This window comes from Cnephaeus nilssonii (assembly GCF_951640355.1).
Source record: "Cnephaeus nilssonii genome assembly, chromosome: 12".
NCBI lineage: Eukaryota > Metazoa > Chordata > Mammalia > Chiroptera > Vespertilionidae > Cnephaeus > Cnephaeus nilssonii.
The window spans coordinates 53,956,834-53,978,954 of NC_137083.1; the positions used below are offsets into that span (position 1 = coordinate 53,956,834).

Sequence of the window (22,121 nt, forward strand, 5' to 3'; positions counted from 1 at the left end):
CCTCTATCCACTGAGCCAAACCAGCTAGGGCTACAGGAGTTCTAAACCACCAGCAATAACCACTCACATGCATTTGTGGTGAAATTCATCCTATGGCTGTGGCCCCGAAATCTTTAGCTAAACATTTAGTTTGAAGTGGTCCTGGGTTGGTAATGTTCCTAGGAGCCTGGAAAAAGCAAACTCAAATAGTCTTCAGAGGAAAACACTTTAAATCCAGATATTGAAGAATGTCCATAGCTAAAGTTCCAAAGTGCATGAATATATAATACAAAATCACCAAACACATAGAGATAAGCTACTGTGAGCAAGTTTAAAGAAAACAATACACTGCAGGATTGAACACAGTTGGGTTCAAGGTTTGACTCTGATGCCTGGGGTCTCACTGTGGGAAATGCTCCCTTTTGCTAGAGACCATGGCCTCTCCCCTTAGTGTACATCATCAGCTAAGAAACCTGATAACCCCAGGAAAACACAAGCTCACAGGTGAAAATCATCAGTCACAATAAGCGACAGTCACAATAAGAGACAGTACAGTCACAATAAGAGACAGTAATGGAACAAACTATTAGACAAACCAGAATGGAACAAGACAGATCAAGAACTTAAGCATAATAAAGATCCTCACAGAGATAAGAGGATAATAATAGGGAACAAGGAGTTATACAGAACCAAATGGAAATACTGGGTAGGAAATATGTACTAGCTGAACAAAACCAATAGATTGGATAAACACAAGAATGGCTACACAGCTGAGAGATGAGTAATGATCTAGATCTGTTCAAGGAACTTTCCCAGAAGGCACTGGAAAGAGATGGAAAATATGAACATATAACAAATAATAATAATGATGTCAGTAGCTATAAATATGAGTCCCAGGAAGAGAGAAATGGGCTTAGGGAAGAGAATGCTTAAAGCAATCATAAGTAAAGAACTTTCAAAAATTTAAGATAAAAGGACTCCAATTCAAAGGTCTCATGGAGCACCACACAGAATACGTATGATAAAGGCAAAACTTTGACACATTATAATGAAATTTAGAAAAATTAAAGACATAACAAAATTGAAAAAGCTTCTAGAGAGAAGAGACAGGCAGTCCACAGAAGAATAAGAAACAGATTGGCATTAGTTTTCCTCACACAAACACTGGAGACAACAACAACAACAACAATGAAGTTGATTTTCTAAGTGATGAAGAAAAATATAGACTATTATATCTAGATAAATTATTATTTAAATGTGAGGAATCAAAGACAATACGTTTAGGTATACAAGGTCTTAGAAAGTTTACAGCACAAAGAGTCTCCTTGAAAATTCTCCTGAAAGAAGTACTTTTATACTTATACTAATATAAGTAAATTACACTTAATATACTAAATATTTAATAAGCACATGAAAAGATGGTTCAGTACCATTAATCATTAGGGAAATACAAATCAAAAGGAATGTGCTATCACTTTATACCTACCAGCTGTAATAAAAAAAAAAAAGGAAAACAGTACATTGGTGGGAATGTAAAAATGGTTTAGTTACTGTGGGAAACAGTTTGATGGCTCCTCAAAAAATTATACATAAAGTTACCATAGAGATCCAGCAATTCCACTCCTAGGTATATACCCAAGAAAACTGGAAACATACATTGACATAAAAACTTGTACACAAATGTTCATAGCAGCATTACCTATAATACAGGGGTAGCTTTACAGTTGTAATACAAATAAATAATACAAGAATAAATAATAATATAAGAATAAACTGTTTTGTGTAACTTAAACTGTAAGCCTACTTTTGCCCACCACTGTATTCAAATAGTGGTAAGAGCCCAAATGCCTATCAACTGATGGATGGGTAAATAAAAATGTGATATATTCATATAATGGAATTTTATTCACGATATACACAGCTGATATATCAAATTTAATATTAGGGCAAAACACATCATAAAAAATGAGAGATATTATATAATGGTTAAAAAATAGGTCAAAATATATAGCCACAATAAACATATATGCACCCAGAAAAATTAATGGTTCCTTGAAAAGTTAGTAAGAATAAACATCTGGCAAGACTGATTAAGAAAAAGATGCATGTAAATAAATCAATATGAAAACAGGAAAACAAATACAGATACCACAGAGATGATAAGAATAAAAAATGTATTATGAATACATTTCTAAGAAATTTTCTGCAAGTGTTGATCATATCTGGGTGTTATGGGAAATCACCTGATATAATTCAATTCATACTTATAATTAACATTCCCATAAGATTAGGAATAGAAAATGATCTTAACTTCATAAAATTATATAACAAAAATCTAGAATAAACACTACACTTAATGAAGAAAATTTATATATTTTTCCATTAACATAAGAAACAAAGATGCCACTTTACCACTACTGTCTAACATAGTATCAAGGGACCAGTCTAATGCTCTAAGATAAGACATAAAAAGTGAAAGAATTGGAGAGGAAATTCAACTGTCATTATTTTAAGTTATATGACTATTTCCATTGAAAAGTTAATAAAATAATCCGACTAGTTACAGAATAAGAGAGTTTAGCAAAGTTGCTGGATACAGCCAGGCTGGTGTGGCTCAGTGTTTTAGAATGGACCCATGAACCAAGAGGTCACAGTTTGATTCCCCGTCAGGGCACATGCCTGGTTTGCACCTCAATCCCCAGTAGGGGGTGAGCAGGAGGCAGCCTATTGAGGATTCTCTCTCATCATTGATGCTTCTATCTCTCTCTGAAATCAATAAAAACATATACATTTTAAAAAGTTACTGGATACAAACTCAACTTCCAAAAACAACAGCATTCCTTGATATCAGCAAAAACCATGAGAAAATATACTACTCATAAAAGCTGTATTGAAAGACATTAAAAAGGATTTGAATATCCACAAATGAGTATAGATTATACTTATCTTCCTAAACTACCCTAAAAATGAGATATAATATATATTTCAGCTTGGTTTTTAAAAAATTTGGAGATTTTATTCTAAAATATAAAAAGGGATAAAAATTCAAAATTAGCAGTCAACATAGAAGAGCAGAGGGAGACTCTCCTTACTAGATATAGTTCCCCCTTTATCCCAAAAGGACAAGTGTTCCAAGACCCTCAGTAGATGTCTGAAACAGCCGATAGTACTTCACCCTATATATACTATGTCTTTTCCTATAGATATATGAATTTTCACTCAACGGAAATACTTTAAAGCTTCTCCTCGGCATATCTGAATTGCCAGCATCACTACTCTTGAGCTTTGGGGCCACTATTAAGTAAAATAAGGGTGACGTAACACAAGCACTGTGATGCCTTGATAGTCAATCTGATAACTGAGACAGCTAAGTGACTAATGGGCAGGTAATGCACACAGGTAGCATGGAGATGCTGGACAAAAGGATGAGTCACATCCCTGGGTGGGACAGAGTGGACAGTGAGAGATTTCATGTTACTCAGAATGGTTCACAATTTAAAAGGTATGAACTGTTTATTTCTGGATCTTTTCCATCTAATATTTTCAGATTAGCGGTTGCCCATGGGTAACTAAAAATGCAGAAAGCAAGATCACAGATAAAGGGGAACGTCTATATTCAGGCATACTATAAACCTATAGTATTGAAAAACATTGATACTAGCACAGAAAAAATAAGAACAAAAATTAATGGGAGAAGTACTGACTTACTAGATAGGGCTGGGAAAATTGCCTCACTAAATGAAGAAAAGAAAAGCTGGATCCCTATATACTATGCAACATACAAAGGTGGTTAAGAGCTGTATCATAAGTGAAAAACTGAAAGGCAAAACTATAAAGCCAATAGAAGAAAATGTAGGGGTATATCTTTGCGACCTAGGGCTAGGCAAATATTCATAACAAATCCTTCAAAACATAAATGTAGACAAAAAGTAGATTGATTAAACCCGTGGTTGGCAAACTGCGACTTGCAAGCCACATGCGGCTCTTTGGCCCCTTGAGTGTGGCTCTTCCACAAAATACCACGGCCTGGGCGAGTCTATTTTGAAGAAGTGGCGTTAGAAGAAGTTTAAGTTTAAAAAATTTGGCTCTTAAAAGAAGTTTCAATCGTTGTACTGTTGATATTTGGCTCTGTTGACTGAGTTTGTCGACCACTGGATTAAACCATTAAAAAGTAAGTTTTCTGTTCAGTAAAGGATGCCATTGACAAAGTTAAAAGACAGGTAACAGTCTAAAGTCTAAAATATCTGTCACATCTAAAACTGATAGGAGGTTATTATCTGTAACAAAAAAAAATGGAAATGTAAAAAAAAAATAAGGAAATGTCATTGAAGGATGAGCAGAGATGAACAGGCAGTTCACAGTAGACTACAGCCTTTCTAGCGGCAATAAGGAATTGGAGGCAACCTAGATATCCACCTCTAGGGGGCAGATATGTAAAATGAGGTGGATGTACAGTGTGGAATACTAAGCAGAGATAAGAAGCAACACATAGAATGTACATATAGCATCATGGATAAATTTAAGAAAAGTGAGAAAGGCAAGAAGCAGCAAAACTTATCACACGGGATCATTTGTATACATTTAAATTGCATATTCATAAAATAACATTACTTATTTTAGAAGGGTGCAGGCATAACAAGGGCACCTGTCATAAAAGTAAGAGTGGGTGCCTACGGGACTGAGGAGAGTGGAGACTAAGGAAGGAGAAACTTAACTGATAATAAAAAGGAAATGAGTTCTTGTACTGAGCGATGATGACCATGTCCTATGCATTGAGGAACATGACTCACGCACTGCTTTGCATTTGGGGCAATAAAGCAAAAATAAAGTCGATACAACACATACTCCCTCTGGCTAAAAAGAGAGAGCAGGAAGTTGTCGGAGGCGACCTGTGAAACCTGACGTGAATGCCAGAGCAGACAGGGCAGGGTCTTGGTGACATTAAGTCACTGAATAAAGCTTCACCTAAACTAGGTTTATTTCTACTCAGTTATATGAACTAAAAGATTCCCTTTACTGTTTTAACAGACTATTTTTTAGGGCAGTTTCCTTTTACTTATTAAGCCAATAATACCCGCAATGAAAGAATCTTCACTGATATTTATCGATGCCTGTACTTTACATATATATATGTAAAGATTTTTAAAAACACCGTGAAAAGAAGAAAAAAATAAAATAAAAAGCAAAAAATAAAATAAAAACACTGTGGTTTCTCTTAGGTATTTGGGGAAATTAGGAGAGCAAAAAGGAAGCATGAATTTAAGAAGGAAAAAGGCAGAAAATAGAAGAATAGTAGCCACCGTTTATGATCTCTATGTGCTAGGCACTATGCTAGGTGCTTTCCATACATGTCACTAATTCAACAAGGAACCCACCATTGGGTGTTACCATTGTAGAAATGAGAAAACAGGCTGACATCTTGTCTGAAGTGCCACAGCATCATGTGAACTCCAGTCTTTAATGTCAGACTGTTCCCTTCAGGCTATGCCACCCTACTAGAAAAGACAGGGGCAAGTGGTGGAGGGACAGACACAGGGACACAGAAGAGGTAAATATACAGACAGTAAAAGCAGGCCATGTTGAGGCACATATTGGTGAGGAAGAGCGATTGTTTTTGAGCTAAGGACACTCATGACAGACAAGAGTATATCTGCATCGGAGGGATTTGTCCCTTTTAAAGCTCATGATCTCACTTGCAATGGAACTCAACCCTTAGTGCACCCAGAATCAGCTCTTGTGCTTTCATCTCCCATTTTCAAAACTCTTAAATATTTATGTTCTCATATATTTCTCAAAGCTTACAGGGATATGAAGCAATCACAGATTCTAGACAAGACTTTCAAATCTATGTTAGGCCATTATTATCTACTAGAGGCCCGGTGCACAAAATTCGTGCACGGGGTGTGTGTCCCTCAGCCCAGCCTGCACCCTCTCCAATTTGGGACCCCTCAAGGGATGTCCGACTGCCCGTTTAGGCCCGATCCAGGTAGGATAGGGCCTAAACAGGCAACCAGACATCCATCTCACAACCCAGGACTGCTGGCTCCCAACTGCTTGCCTGCTTGCCTTCCTGATTGCCCCTAACCGCTTCTGCCTGCCAGCCTGATCATCCCCTAACCACTCCCCTGCCAGCCTGATTGATGCCTAATTGCTCCCCTGACGGCCTGATTGCCCCTAACTGCTCTCCCCTGCAGGCCTGGTCCCCCCCAACTGCCCTCCCCTGCAGGCTTGGGTCCTCCCCAACTGCTCTTCCCTGCAGGCCCGGTCGCCCCCAACTTCCCTCCTCTGCCGGCCTGGTCACCCCTAACTGCCCTCCCCTGCAGGCTTGATCGCCCCCAACTGCCCTCCCTTGCAGGCCTGGTTCCTCCCAACTACCCACCCCTGCTGGCCATCTTGTGTCCACATGGGGGCAGCCACCTGGTGTTGGAGTGATGGTCAATTTGCATATTACTTTTATTAGATAGGATGCCAAAACGAACTTTTGACTGTCCGTTTGATATGCATTCACAGACTATAAATATAGAAAGGATATTACAGTTTGACTTGTGATGGTAATCTAAATGCACATCAATAAAGAATGAATACAATAAATTGTCAAGATACCTCAACTATGGAATACCATGAGCTATAAAAAAAGAACAGAGAGACTTCTAGGTACTGAGTTGGAATAATCTCCAAGAAAATTGGGAGAGACTGGCCTGTGTGGCTCAGTGGTTGAATGTTGATCCATGAACCAAGAGGTCATGGGTTCGATTCCCAGTCGGGGCACATGCCCGGGTTGCGGGCTTGATCCTTGATGGGAAGCATGCAGGAGGCAGCTGATTTATGAAGTTTCTATCTTTCTCCCTTCCTGTTTCTAAAAAAAATCAATAAAAACATATTCTAAAAAAATTTTTTTGGAAGAAATGCTAGGTATAGTATGAGAGATATGCATGTTAAATTTATGTTTAAAAGTCACATACATATTTATAATTAGAACAGGAGAAATTGGTAACAGTGGTTGCTCTGGGGAAGGAAAATTGGGACCATGGGTAGGAAATAAATGCTTTGTATGGACTTGGTATTTTTTAAAAACTAAGTGCAAGAATAATCTTTTCCCAAAATTCACGATTTTAAATCAGGCAGTTCATTGTGTTTTGACCTCCAAGCCAGATCCAATTTTGGGATCCAGTAGGGTCTGAGTGGAATAAATTCTTTTCCACACTCCCAGTGATGAGATGTTTTCTTCCCATTTCTTTCTCCCTCTCTTCAAGTCCACCTGTTTCTTAAAAAATAAAATAAAATAAAATAAAAATTAAAAAACCCCACAAACACTCAAAGAACTGCTCTAGCCAGTTTGGCTCAGTGAATAGAGTGTCAGCCTGTGGACCAAAGGGTCCCGGGTTCGATTCCAGTCAAGGGCATGTACCTGGGTTGCAGGCTCCTCCCCAGCTCAGGCCCTGGTCAGGGCGCCTACAGGAGGCAACCAATCGATGTATTTCTCTCTGCCTTTCCTTCTCTCTTCCACTCTCTAAAAATCAATGGAAAAATATCCTCGGGTGAGGATTAAAAAAACAACCAAAAAAAACCCCAAAACAAACCCAGAGAACTTACTCATGTTGCTCACGTTCATTGAAAACACAATTAAATAGAACGCAACTCCATTGTTCTGGAGTGTATGCCCTAAATGTTTTCCTGTGCCTAGGTGCACCTTCATTTCTAACTGCTCCTTCATTTAATACATGCACATCTTGGTCTTATCTTAAAAATTTTTATTTAATATTTTTATTTACTGAACCAATCCCTTCTAACACAGCATTGGATTGTTTCAAACTTTTACTGTTATGAGCAACATTGAGATGAATATTCTTAAACAGAAACCTTTGTACAAGTCCATGTTCCCCTTATAAAAATTTTGTAAAAGCAGTTATTTCCCTGTGCCAAAACTCAGGTCTGACACATTTCCTGCCTACGTGGTCAAGTGTAAAACATACTTCCCATTGCATATATTTTTCTATACTCCCTTGAACAACCCCACATTTTGGATACCTGATCCTCATTCAACTCTATAGAACTGGCTGCACTTCTCTACCTGCTTACTTCTTGAAATCCTTAACTCCTTGGGCCATAGTTTTTCTCTTAAAAACGTCTTTTAAAATAAATATGATAAAACAGAACTAGTATGAGTGATAATAAAAAGGCGTCCCAGGGTCAAATAAGGGGAAATTATGGGTTAAAAAAAAATCTTGTTTAACAATGGCCCTTTAAAAATGTTAATGTAGCACTGGCCAGTTTATCTCAGTGGTTACAGTGTCGGCCTGCAGATTCCTGGTCCGGCCCCAGTTCGGGGAATGTGGGAGGCAACCAACAGATGTGTGTCCTTCTCTCCTTTCCACTCTCTAAAAAAAAATCAATGGAAAAAATAACCTCAAGTGAGGATCAAAAAAAAAAAAAAAAAAAGGGAAATACATTTATAAGATGGCAACAACATAGTTAAGTGTAGTCAAATTATTTAAGCATACTTTTCTTAAGGGACTACTACTCCCAAGAACACACTTTCGCAAAACTGTCCTTAAACATTATTTTTTTTCTAATAAAGGCATTTGCAGCCTATTCTTTCCCCTATGCATGAGGACCCATGGCTTTTCAAAATTCTTCATTTTGAGGACATCACACTGAAAACACACTTAAGTGAAAGGAAAAACAAAAATCACTCATTCTACCATTCCTTTTCTATATACACTTGTAAATGACAAACTTTTAAATTCCTGACAAGTTGCTTTCTAGCTCTTCACCCATTTTCCCATTCCCTAGTTAGGTTTCTGAGGCTGAATTTTTTTTTCTACTCTTTTCTCTTAGTAATACCGTTCCTAGAAGTGCTCTATAAGTAAGGCTTTAAAAGATGATCACTTTTGCAGATAATTCCCATGTCTACATTTCAAGCCTTGACCCTGGTAGCATCCTGGAACACACACACACATACCCTATAACCCAAAGTCCTGCATTCCAGGACTCCCTCAATCTGGCTGCTACTAATCCCTATGTATACCTCACACCAGTCTGGTCTACTTTCTGCTTCATCCTGTCTACTCGGGACACTCCCTTTTCCTTCTTCCTAGCCAAATCCCACCTATCTTCATAGGCCCAGCTCAACTACCATTCATTTGAAAGTCTTCCCAAATCTCTCTAGTCTAATTTCTCCCTTGCTCTGAACTAAATGTCAGGTGGCAATGGACCACAACTTTGTGACAAAGTTTGAACTGGCTTCTTTTAACCTGTCATGTGATCGTAAACTGTCAATATACTGAGGGTGGGGAATGTGTACTTTACTTCTGTATCCCATAGTGCCTAGTGCAGTGAGATACAGACAACAGACACTCAACAACTGAAAGAACAAGATGTTAAAATCCAAGTTAGCCCAATAATACAACAGACACAAGAATAATATGCACATTCCTCTTTATTTAATACAATAAACACGTAACACATACAAAAAGAAAAAACCACTCATGTAAAAGGCCCTGTCACAAAGGATTGACAGGAAACATCTACACTAAATCAAATAAGGCTCCTGCTTTAAAACGGGGGTTCGCTAGCTACATCTGGAATATGAGCAAGGCTGTTGCAAAAAAAGAAAAAAAAAATTCCCCTGCACTGAAGGAATATATCCATGGGGTTAATTTACCAAATTCAAAGATCCATATTCAGGAATGTTTAAGCCCTCTCACATATCCATAACTCCTCAGGGTTTTATGAAATGTGTGATTTTGGTTAAAAAATTTATCTGTCCTTCTTTCTACTTAGAAAATAGTGACAAGAGTTCTCTAAAAAACTAGAGACCAGTGAACCCCCCAAAGATTGGAAAGCTTTACCATTAAACTTCAAAGGATATGCAGAACTCAGAATACAGAGCAAGATGGCAGTGGGAAGAATTTAAGTTCTTAGTCATTTCCTGGTAGCTCGTTTTTAATCAACCACGGGGAAAGATAAAATGGAAATACCTAGGCTCAGTGCAGAGTACAGTAGCAGCAGTTGTCCATATTCCTGCTCTGATTAGAGCCGGAAATTAAACAAGCACCAGTTCATCTCAAAAGAGCCTTATACAAACACACATACATACATACCACACCCATTCACATGTCATCACCATCCCCTTTTATTTAAATTTATTATTATTATTTTTTACTAAAATAATACAAAAAAGGGAGACAGGTATATTTACAAAAATCCATGGCTGGTACAGTACATAATTTTTAAGACACACTAAATGCTACAATCTTTCAGGTCCTGAGATTATTACAAATATCAACTCAAAGCTTTGTTCAGGTCCAGTTTTAAAGGAAGAAAAATAATCCCAAAATATTAAGTCACACACTTATTTAAAATACAGTATATCCCTTCAAGTTAGTATAAATGCACCTCCCTGTAAATACACGTGATACGATAAGCAGTGCCTTTCCCTCAAAGGAGCAATTATTCAGGCTCCTTCCTTCAAGATGGTTGTGAAACATGCTGGCATCTGTAACAGGTGTGGAGGTGGCTACGGTAAGAGGAAGATGATGTAACTGGAGGGAAATTCCTCTACGGAGTGAACATTCACTGTATAAGTAAGTCCTGTTTTTCCTTCTGTTAACAAACAAAAGTCTTTCCCTTATCAAAATTTATAGCGTAAAAGTTGGAAATATGTGCTTAGCCAGACTAAAATTCAGAATCCTTATTTCCAATCAGCAAATAGATCTGCAGTCCCACAATAATTTTTACAACTACAAATAAACTTTCTTGCTTATAAAAAAGGGAGAAAACGCCCATCACTTCGTTACCTTGGTAGATTTTAACACATTATTTGGGGCACAAAATTTTCGCCAGCCAGAGATTTCTTTTCCTCTTCTTTTAAGCTTGACAATGTTTAGCAAGCAAAACACAATGGCAAGCCTCAGATCTGCCTACTCTCCTTAAGAACAATTTATATTTTTGATGCTTTCTATAATGCAATTTTTCCGTGACAGCCAACCAAGGACAGTACCAAGCTTTGTCTGTTCTCTGGAGGCTGGCCATGGACCCCACCTCTACTGGTGGCAGGGCCCCTTGTGTCTCTGAAGGTCTCAGAAGGTGTATGTAATTAATTATGTAGGCAGAGCCAGGACTTTAAAAGTTGGCTGAAGGTAACCAACTTTCTAACTAACTATATAAAACAGTAATACCTTTGTTAATTGAGAAAAACTCTTTTAATGCCTCTAGCCCAAATTGGGGTAATCCTTGGTAATTTTGCAGGTATGGGAAAGAAAACCCCATGTGCTGGCAGAGCACAATACCCTCGCAAGCAGCAGAGATAAGCAAGAAAACAAAACAAACAATAAACATGAGGTTATGGCTGCAAGGACAGAAAATACAAGACAGCTGAGGCCTGACAAATTAAGGGCAGGTTGTCAAATAGAAAAACATACCAACAGCTGGTCTTGGTTACTGCTAACTCCTAAATGTGCTTAGAGGCTGAATGGAGCTGTTGACTTCAAAAATTGAAGTATTTCTGAGTTATCTTGAGTAATAGTCATCTTGTTTGAATTTAATTAGGTTTCCATTAATGCTCCATTATAAAATATTTTAACACTAGATATAAGATAAAACCCTACATAATAAAAGCTTAATATGCTAAGTGTCTGGTCGTCTGTTCAACCAATCAAAGCATAATATGCTAATGATATGCTAAGGCCGCTCAACCGCTCGCTATGACGTGCACTGACCACCAGGGGGCAGACGCTTCGACTGGTAGGTTAGCTTGCTGCTGGGATCCTACTGAGCGGGACTGAGCGAGATGGGCTAGACATGCCCTGGAGCCCTTCCACTGTCCCTCCCCAGCTGGCCGACCTCTGGCATCCCTCCCCAACCCCAACCATGGACCAGTTGGGTCCCTTGGCCTGGCTGTGCCCTCTCACAATCTGGGACCCCTCGGGGGATGTTGGAGAGCTGGTTTCGGCCCGATCCCGCAGGCCAGGCTGAGGGACCCCACTGGTGCACGAATTTGTGCACTGGGCCTCTAGTAGAATTGTATTATTATTAGCAAAATGGGAGCAAATAATATAGAGTTTTCTGAAAAACATAAAATCTGTACTAAGGATTCATATGACCTGTTTGACTTAACTCTTTGCAAAGTAGGTTTTTTCCCCAGGGAAGTATGAAAAAAAGCTAGGCAGAGAATTATGAGAACTAAGCCCCTAACAAAGGCCTGTGCCTCTTCTGAACAACCTCGAAAGCATCAAGAGGAAGCCATAAATTGTAGCTACTACATTATGTAGTAGAGAAATTATTTTTTAATACAAAGGAGAAGAGAAAAAAAATTCTGGTTACCAGTGATAATTCTAATTCCTGGAAATATAGACCCCATTAATTACACTACTAAGACTTCTGAAAATATTCTTGACCTGTTTGGTTAACAGTTCGGAAAAGTGTCAGAAACTTAAGTATTAATCTGTTATAAACTGAAAATATGTAAGAAAGATTGAGAAGTGAAGTAGAAGTATTACAGTATGAGGAAATGAAAGACCACAAAGTTACTTTCAAGCAAATGTACTTTGGGAGTGTCTAAGAAAAAGGCAATTTAATGTCAAGTTATTCAAAGGCAGTATGATTAGAACCCTAGTCTCTCTCTGAGTCTGTGTTGGGATGTGAAGAGTCTCCTGGAACAGGACTATAGTCTTTACTTCTGAATTCAATGGGACACAGGATAGAGAGCCAAGTGAGTGAGAAAAGGAGGTGAAAGACAGGTTAACCTTTCCTCCCCAGACTCTTCGCAATACGCAATATTCCAGTGTAGCAACTGGTTGACGAAATGGTTAACTTAAGAGCTCAAATTAAAGGAAGAATGAAGACTAAAGGAAATAAAGAAGAATTAAACATTAATATTCAAAGCTATTTTTAATTAGAGTCGGACAATCTGTTCAGCTCTACAAACCTGAACACTGTGCTGCAGAACCTAAATTTTTCTCAGAATTGAATGCTGGGGTGATGATGCATCTTAACAACCCAATGGTAATCCATGAGTCTAAGTTTTGCACCAGTGAAAGGATGTGCACTTAATTTTTTAATATAACATTCACATTTTAGGATAGAAGAACAAATAAAATATCTCTATTTTATGCTTCTGTTAATTTTCTCTAGCGGAACAGATACACATTCAACAAAACCTTAATGCCTTATTTCTTTGGATAGAAGTCTTAACATCTGTTATTTAAAGAATGGATAAGAAGAAAAAATGTGTAAAATAAAGAGTATATTTATCTGCATAGTTGATACTCAGAGGCTACTAAGGCCTTATCTGGAAAAAGTAATAAAAACGTCCTATCACTAGAGGTTAAATGAGCCTTGGCCAATTCTGGGCATCAGCCCAGTGCTTTGTCTACTGGGGCCTGCTGCTTTCTCCTGACTCACTTGAGCTAGATAATTTGTTCCTCATCTCCCTACATGTTCTTTGCTAATCCTGAACATGTGCTACAATTTAAATCAGCACTCAACCCCCAGCAATTGTTGCTCAGCATTTATTCCTAACTAGAAATGCAGCATCCATTTTTCCTGTTGTTTTAAATGATAAGAGGAAAATTCTATGTATTACTACCTAATACGCTGGGATAGAAGGTAGGATAAAAAGATCTTCCTTTCCTCTTCAGAGATGGGCAAACCATGTTTCCTTCTACCCCCAGCCTCCCAACCCTGTCCCAGCTAGGAAGTGAATCCTGCCTCCCCACTCCCATTTTCCTACAACTTGAGCAGTTGATAGCTCCAACTCTTTCATGGGTTGAAGAAGCATAAATTACAAAGGTAAACTGGCTAGAAGTGTACCCTGCTGACTGTGTGTAGTGCTTGCCCCTTCGGTGCAAAGATGGATAAACCTATAGTTACAGGAAAGTACACTATCTCCAATTTACAAGAATGAGGAGACTCCCATTCTTTCTTAGTTAAACGTGTTGCTATGCATCACCAAACAACTAATACAAAAAAATTAGATGGAGAAGATGGAAAAGTGAGGCAGATAAAACTTTCGGGATCATTTATCAACTCCAATGACAAACCATCTAAATTTTACCTAGCTTCAGCTCTGAAACCTTGACAAAAATCACACCTGTAATAAATAATACCATAAAAGGCTAAAAAAAATCTACATATGACTAAGAAACAAAGTGTTACTTCCCCCTCCCCCCTTACTAATCTGAAAGTAACCATTTTACCCCACCACAAATATAATATACTTAAATAACAAATATGTATCTTAATTAGAATTCCAGTGATTTATTTTTAAACTTAAAAATTAAATGGTGCGTTTTATACCCATTCTTTAGCCTCTGCAAGACGATTATAATACTTTTTTAATTATATAGGACATTTTAGAAAAACTCAAAGTATTTTTGAAATAGTAAAGTCTCTGATATCCCTGGGAGGTAGGTGAATATTATTATACCCAATATTCTAATGGGTAATCTGAGGCACGAAGGTTAAATGATATTCCCCCTAACATAGTAATCCAAGAGTAACATGACTAAACAGAGGATGCCTAATAACAGTGTTGCTATCAGGTAACACTACCAGGAGCCTCTGCTTTCTCCTTTTAGCCACTAGTCTTCTCTTCCCAATTAAAATGTATTTAAAAGGGAGCACTTATTAGATATTTGTACTGGGTTTGAGGATTGGTTCAACTTAGTCTCCCTTAACATGTCAAATATGTTTTCAACAAAAAAGAATGAATCTTAGATGCTGAAAATTATGTTATTTTACTCAAGGGAGGGATTTAAATAACCATAAAAGCAGATTAAGCCAAAGGTTATGAGTGTTTTCCCCAGCATCTTTCTACTTCTAAATTTATTAACCTTTGACAGATATGCAAAATAGCTATATGAATTCTCCAAAAAGAATTTTCCCAAAGACAGTATGATGCAGTTTCAATGCTGACAAATTTGCTAACTTCCTTGAAAACTTATTCAGATACAATAGCATGATTCTAACTCTAGCTCCCCCATGGCTGTTTGCCTGCCATAGTGCACTTTATTGACTTGACCCACAAAAGACTTGTTACTCCAATGCTTTCTCCAGTATTACTCATGCCAGGTTTGAAGGGCATAGAGCAGTGGGTTAAACCCAGGAATAGTCAATGAGTTGGCTAAATTTATTTTATTTGTAATAACTACTTATTTTATATATATATATGTACACACACACACACACACACACACACACACACACACATACACACACACACAGATATTCAAAGGGGGAAAGACAATTTCCCAGTCCATCCATTTGAATTGACTAAAAGCAGTGGAATAAACAGGCAGAAGTCTTGCAAACACTGACAGGGAAGTGTTCAGAAAGGATGCAATGGTACAGCAGCTACTAGTTATATATATATATATTACATATGTATACATATATATACACATATATATGTATGTATGTATCTTATACATATATCCATATACATATAAAGAAAAGGAAGAACGGTACAGCATGACATGAAGTTGGCAAGTTTGAGATTTTTCCTCCTGAATCCCCTGACTTATTAGCCTGTACTTCAGGGTATATGAGAACAGTTTGAAAGGGGGGAGGGGGGAAGAGAAAAAAAGGCACTTAAAAAAGAGAAAGGCCTGAATTGAGCATGTTTTAGAGGAGCAATATAAGCATTTTTACCAGAGCTAAGAAATGATTTACAGAGAGTTAAACTTTTCCCCTTAGATTTTATAAAATAAAATTGCATGTTTGTAACCAGTCATTTACCTACTACTGCATTTTTCTTCTGCTTCATTATTACAAAAACAAAAGCCCCCCAAAGCAAAAAACAACAAAACAAAACAAACACAATCATACATGCACAACATAAAGTAAAAGTGCTCCATCTGAGAATGGAAGGTCAGCAGAAACTACAATGCTGAAGCACAGGAAGTTTTTGAATTTGGCCTGATTATAGGTTTTATCACTCTTCTATTTCTAATTTAAAACAAAACAAAACAAGCAAACTCAAATTCAAAGCCTAGGTGAAGATAAAAAGAATACAGGAACCAGTATTCTTTTATGGTATACTCCTAAAATAAAGTATCCTAATTCTATACATGGGTCAAATGATAAGACGAAACCTTCTAGAAATAAAGAACTGTAAATTAGGTTAAAGTCAATCAATACAGGCAAAGTTCATTCTACAAACATAGCAGCAAACATGATAGGGAACTGGAGTTCTAAGAGATGATCCCCGGGACATAGAGTTCTCACAATCAATTGGCAGTGTGAAAAACAGCAGAATTTTGATTTCAGAAAATGTCTTGAACCAAGTAGAGGTGGAAAGGGGTGTGGCAGAGGGCAACCAGAGGAGCAAAACTAGAAGTGTCTGCCCTTTCCAACCCTGGGCAGTAAACAATTCAGATCTGCTTTGGGAGAAAAAAAATTCTGGATTAAAACTCTTGTTCAATATGTTGTTTTCAAACAGGTGTCAAACCCACAGTATTTAAACATGCATGTGCCCGGATCTTCCTCCTACCTTGGCAATATAATAACTCTACTCAACTTCTATGATATAAAATGTTATTTGGGCTAACAACATCCATCAAAGCGGGGGGGTAGGCATGAAAGAATGTACTAATACACCATCAGGACTTTGTGACTTCAGATTAACCTCACTTCTTTTCCCAAAACCTTTTCTTCAGGCTGTTTTAAAACCATGATTTCTCTTACCCTTCAATTTCAGAAGCACAGGAGAAAGAATTATAATAGACTTGTAATGGAATTATTGCTTGCAATGACTTTGGAGGCTCTGAATGAGCTTAACACTTTGCTCCCCGTCTCCAACGGGGGCTCAGCACTGCTATCTCTGAAGACAACTCTGCCGACTATTATTGCTTGTGAATACTGAGGACTGATTTGTATGTACAGTAATAGCTTATACATCAGTGAAGGCAATTTAAAAAATAAGAGAATTGAAAACAAACAGCTTAATTTTCCTGACTCAAGAATCCCGCCGAATGGGATGTAATTAAGTGTGCTGATTATTTTTGCATTGGGATGTTATTAATGCTCTTCAGAAATACACATTGCTCTATATCCTTTTTAATAACTCACCATTTTAAAAAATAAATGCAAAAATATACTATGAGTCACAAGTCTCTGTCCTAAAAATAACCAATTTATATGTTTGTTTTTAAGTAAGAAAACTGTAAAGATAGCTGACCATAAATATGGACATCATTTTCAATGTTACGATCTAGAAAAGAAAGTTTTGTATTTACATGTAGAAATTCGCTGATCATACTTAAGAAATATAAGGACGTTTGTTTCACTTGTTTAACATAAAAAAAAAGGGTAGTCTTGACTGAAATGGACATATGTTAGTGAAAATGGAGGGGGGAGGGCAGAGGAGGAGAGGGTAAGGTGGGGTCTGGCAGCAGTTCCCAAGGTACCAAGACTGAAGAGAACAGAACATAATCTCCATATATGCGGACTTCTCATAGCCAAGAGCCTTCAGATTACTTTTAATGGTTAGTTATAAAATGATACTGGGGGAAGAACTGATAATCCTCTTCTTCTCCAATGACAGCAGAATCACCAGGGATCCTCACAAGGCATAATTCAGAACTGATGATGGAGTTATTAAGAAATTAAAATTATTATTTCTTGACTTAAAATAGTAATGAAGTTATATATAAATAAATATTACACACACACACACACACACACACACACACACACACACACAAATGAGTACATGCACAATTATCAGCAGGAAGAGATTAACATGCACTCTGACTTCCCTCCTGGTATGGGAAGTAAAACAAAGGCTAGCTTCCCAAAGGAAAACTCCTACACAGCATTAGCAAAGATGTTCTCCCCACATTAGATAAAAGTTAGATAAAAGAGGTATGCTACACTGGAATAACTCAAGAATTGGGTAAGCTTGCCTAATTAAAAAAACAAACAAATTTTAATCAAACATACTCAATTCAAGTCAAACCTCTCTGCAACATCCCAATATCCTCCCAAAATATCTACCAGGGCTGATGCAATATTCTGATTTGTTTTACTGGTAATCTAAATTCTTAGATGCAAGGAATTATCTCAATGATTCCTTTGAAATAATCTTTTGCTCTTACTGTAACAAGTTCTTGGAACTAAAGGTTTCAGTCACTTACTAACTTTTTGCTGTGAAGCCAGCCAATCTGACTTTGAATTCAAATATAGGTCTACAGATCTGAATAGATCTGCGGTAATTTATTCACAGTCCTACAGGCTATTTGGGACTTTTTCTTATAAAAGGAAAAAAAGGGCCTGGTTAATACTCTTATTTGAGTAAACTTAATAGTATAGGGTGATTTGTAATGAAAATATACATAAGAAATGTTGCATCTATCAATCTGATGCTGCTTTTTAGGTTAGTCTATCATTAAAAATGGACCAAGCTTACACCATTCTTGGGTACACTTTGAAAACATTTAGAAGCCTAAACAGGAAGGAAAAAAAAGAGAGAAAGAAAAGAAAGGCTAGACTGATGAGGTTTAAAAAAAAAAAGTATCCAAACAAAACCATAAATTTCTCCCTTAATGTCCTCTGTTGAATGTTATTTGCATAAGGATGCCATGATAACTATGGAGTCTTACTATCTGCAGATTTACTCACATGTCAATATTCTGAGTCAATATTAGGAAATGATCCAAATCAATTTCACTATACTGGATATAGGGAGTAAAAATACACTGTGATTTTTATAAAAAATAATCCCTTGTACACACATGATTCTAATGTAATTTCTCCCTTTAAAATACTATCTTGAAAATTCCAAAAATATACATATATATGCTATTTGAATGACCAATGCAGAAGCATATGTAGTACACACTTATACCTGTTTATATCAATATTTAATAGTCACCTGAAGTACCACTTAGCTAACAGAACAGAAGTTGTGAACTGAGGTGAAGGTGGGAGAAATTAGTTCATAGTGTAGACCTGCAAGGGCTAAGAGCATCAAAGCCACAGCCCTACAGCAAAGATCCCCATTTCTCAAGAGAAAAATGTGAACAGTCACATTTTAACATCAAGAATGGAAATAAGAATTAACAAGTCAATACCAGATGCACAAATCACCTGAAGAAGAGTGTTAAGTACCTGCTTCTGAAAGGAAGATGAAATTGACCCTTTTATAAAAAGGGGACATCTAAGTTTCGTCTGTTAAGAGCAACAGGCTCAATTTCGTGACTTTTAAAAATTTGGATGATTTAATAATACATATCACTGTGCTAAAATAACTTTCCTGAAGCATCTTTAGTCCACTGATTCACGTGGGGAGTTGCTACACACTGGGGAAGATTCAAGTTTGTTCAGGATTTTTGAGGGTATAGTATTTTCTACGGTCTGTATCAGACATAAAGTCATTATTATTATTTTTTTTGTATGGCAAATTTGCTCCACAGTCCACTCAAATAGACATGATCCTTACTCCTGACAAACTGACCTAATTCCAGATATACTGCCTTTTATTATGCAATTATGACTATAAATGTTCAGATCCAACCCCCAGGATGGATGGAGTTTACCCAAATCCTCAATTTTCCTTCTTCCTCCCTCAGGGGGAAAAACAAATTTGTACTTCTGTGGGTTTGACAACTGAGTCTCTTTCAATTCAGTAAATATGGTAACTTTGTCTTTCTTTAGAAGAGACCAAAGGTCACTAACTTTGCAAGAAAGCATTTCTTCCTCCTGCACCTGGTTTTAACTCAAGTAATGTTTTCTTTCCTTTTTCCTCCTCACCACAGTGCTTGGGACGAGAGAATGTAAACATCGACAGAACAGCAGCCCTATGACCACATGAGTACTTTCCCATCAGGTAGATTCCATCAGCCAGCTGAGTGTCTCATCTCCTTTGCTTGTTGGGAAGTCACTGAGATTTCCGTGGTAATTTAGTGTCCCCTTTACTTTGGCCTCCATCTAAGAAAAGAGATGTTTAATTGGTATGGGAAGGCATGGTATTAAAAATAGATTTAAGAAGCAAGGCAAAAAGAATAATTAACTTTTAATTTTTATATGGATTACATTGCTAAAGAGATAACCTTTAACATCTAACATGCTATATATAGCATTATAGAGGTTGAGAAAACATAAAGGAGATAAAAACTCAACAAGAATGATTCTCTTATCTCAAATGACTGTGGTTTAATAGGTATTCAGCATCCTACAAATACTATCTCAACAATTATTTATTACTAGAGGCCCAGTGCAAGGATTCGTGCACATTGAAAGGAAATTAATTAGAAAGTGGCTGGCGGGGCTGGATTGGGTGAGATGGCCAGACACATCTTGGAGCCAACCTCCTGCAGTCCCTCCCCAGCTGGCCGCACAAGGGGCAGTGCCAGGGTTCAAAGTGCGTCTGCAGAGTGAGCGGGGTCCCTCCAGCAGGTGGGGTCCCTCAGCCTGGCCAGCAGAGATCGGGGCAAAACCAGCTCTCCGATATCCCCCAAGGAGTCCCGGATTGCAAGAGGGTGGTTCTTGGGTGATGCACCCTAGAATCGGGCTCCCTCCTCTCTGGTTCTGGGTGCGTCACCCAAGAACCGCAGCTGCCAAGTCACCGCAGCTCTTATGTTGAGTGGCTGTCCCCCGGTGGTCATTGTGTGACACAGCTACTGGTTGGACAGTCAAATGGTTGAGCAGTCACTTAGGCTTATCTACACTAATAAAAGAGAACCATGCAAATTGACCGTACCTCCGCTATGCCCACAAGCCACACCCACCAGCCAATCAGGAGTGAGTATGCAAATTAACCCAACCAAGATGGCTATGGCCACAGAGTGAGCAGGAGGCTTGGGTTTCTCCAGCAATGGAGGAAGCCAAGCTTCCCGCACACCCTGGCCGGCCCTGGCCTCCACTCAAGGCTACAAAGTTTCAATTATAGAAGATAAGTAAATCCCAACAAAAATGGCTGCGGCCACGGAGCGAGCAGGAGGCTTGGGTTTCCCCAGTGATGGAGGAAGCGAAGTTTCCTGGCCTGCCCTGGCCTCCACTCAAGGCTACAAGGTTTCAATTATAGAAGATAAATAAATCCCAGATACCAGGGCCTCTGCTTGGGTCACCAGGGGGCTTGGCCGGCCTGCAAACCACCACAGACCCCTTGCCCAGGCCACCCCACGCCCCAAGGGAACACCCACCCTGATCCGGGACACCCTTCAGGGCAAACCAGCCAGCCCCCACCCGTGCACCAGGCCTCTATCCTATCTAATAAAAGAGTAATATGCAAATTGACCGTCACTCCAAAACACAAGATGTCTGCTCCTATGTGGACACAAGATGGCCAGTAGGGGAGGGCAGTTGGGAGGGACCAGGCCTGCAAGGGAGGGCAGTTGGGGGCGATCAAGCCTGCAGGGGAGGGCAGCTGGGGGCGACTGGGCCTGCAGGGAAGGGCAGTTGCGGGGGACCCAGGTCTGCAGGGGAGAGCAGTTGGGGGGAACCAGGCCTGCAGGGGAAGGCAGTTAGGGGCAATCAGGCCGGCAGGGGAGCAGTTAGGCATCAATCAGGCTGGCAGGCGAGTGGTTAGAGGGTGATCAGGCTGGCAGGCAGAAACGGTTAGGGGCAATCAGGAAGGCAGGCAGGCGAGCAGTTGGGAGCCAGCAGTCCTGGATTGTGAGAGGGATGTCCCAGATTGGAGAGGGTGCAGGCTGGGCTGAGGGACACACCCCCATGCACGAATTTCATGCACCAGACCTCTAGTGTGTGTGTGTGTGTGTGTGTACCTCACAGACAATATGCTTAATGTTGTGAGGATTATAAAGGATCATAAAACATAATCCCTACCTTCAAGGGACATACCACATAGATTCATTTAGAAGACAAGGTCAATTTCATTCTTTTGCAAGTAAAGTTAAATTTCTTGCCATGACATAGCATTTGATAATTCACAATTATTTATGTAAATGATGGGGCACATTGGTAGTGAAAAATCCAGCTGAGTCTTTTTTTTGGCCCTAACCTGTGAAAGTTTAACTGACCAGAAAGTCTGCTACTAGGAACAAGGGTTTCTAGTTCTACATATGGCTATTTAACTTTTGCTATGAAAATTTAAACTGGGTAAGAGTTGGACCCAGTGACTTTGAAAGCCAAAAAAATATAGAGGGAGTCTCTAACAGGTCACTGCCTTAACAAGGAATAAG

General features: G+C 38.6%; 1 protein-coding gene across 3 annotated transcripts in view; it reads right to left on the bottom strand.

Moving 5' to 3' along the window:
- UBN2 (ubinuclein 2) overlaps window positions 1-22,121 on the bottom strand; it is a 103,435-nt gene that overhangs the window by 3,390 nt on the left and 77,924 nt on the right. For 2 of the 3 annotated variants that reach the window (XM_079785789.1, XM_079785788.1), the window contains exon 17: window positions 9,401-19,908. The exons of the other annotated variant lie outside the window; for it this stretch is intronic. In XM_079785789.1, the coding sequence (XP_079641915.1) occupies window positions 19,859-19,908 (50 nt within the window). In that variant the 3' untranslated portion in view covers window positions 9,401-19,858. Of the gene's footprint in view, window positions 1-9,400; window positions 19,909-22,121 lie in introns of those variants that run through there. 3 annotated transcript variants of the gene reach the window in all.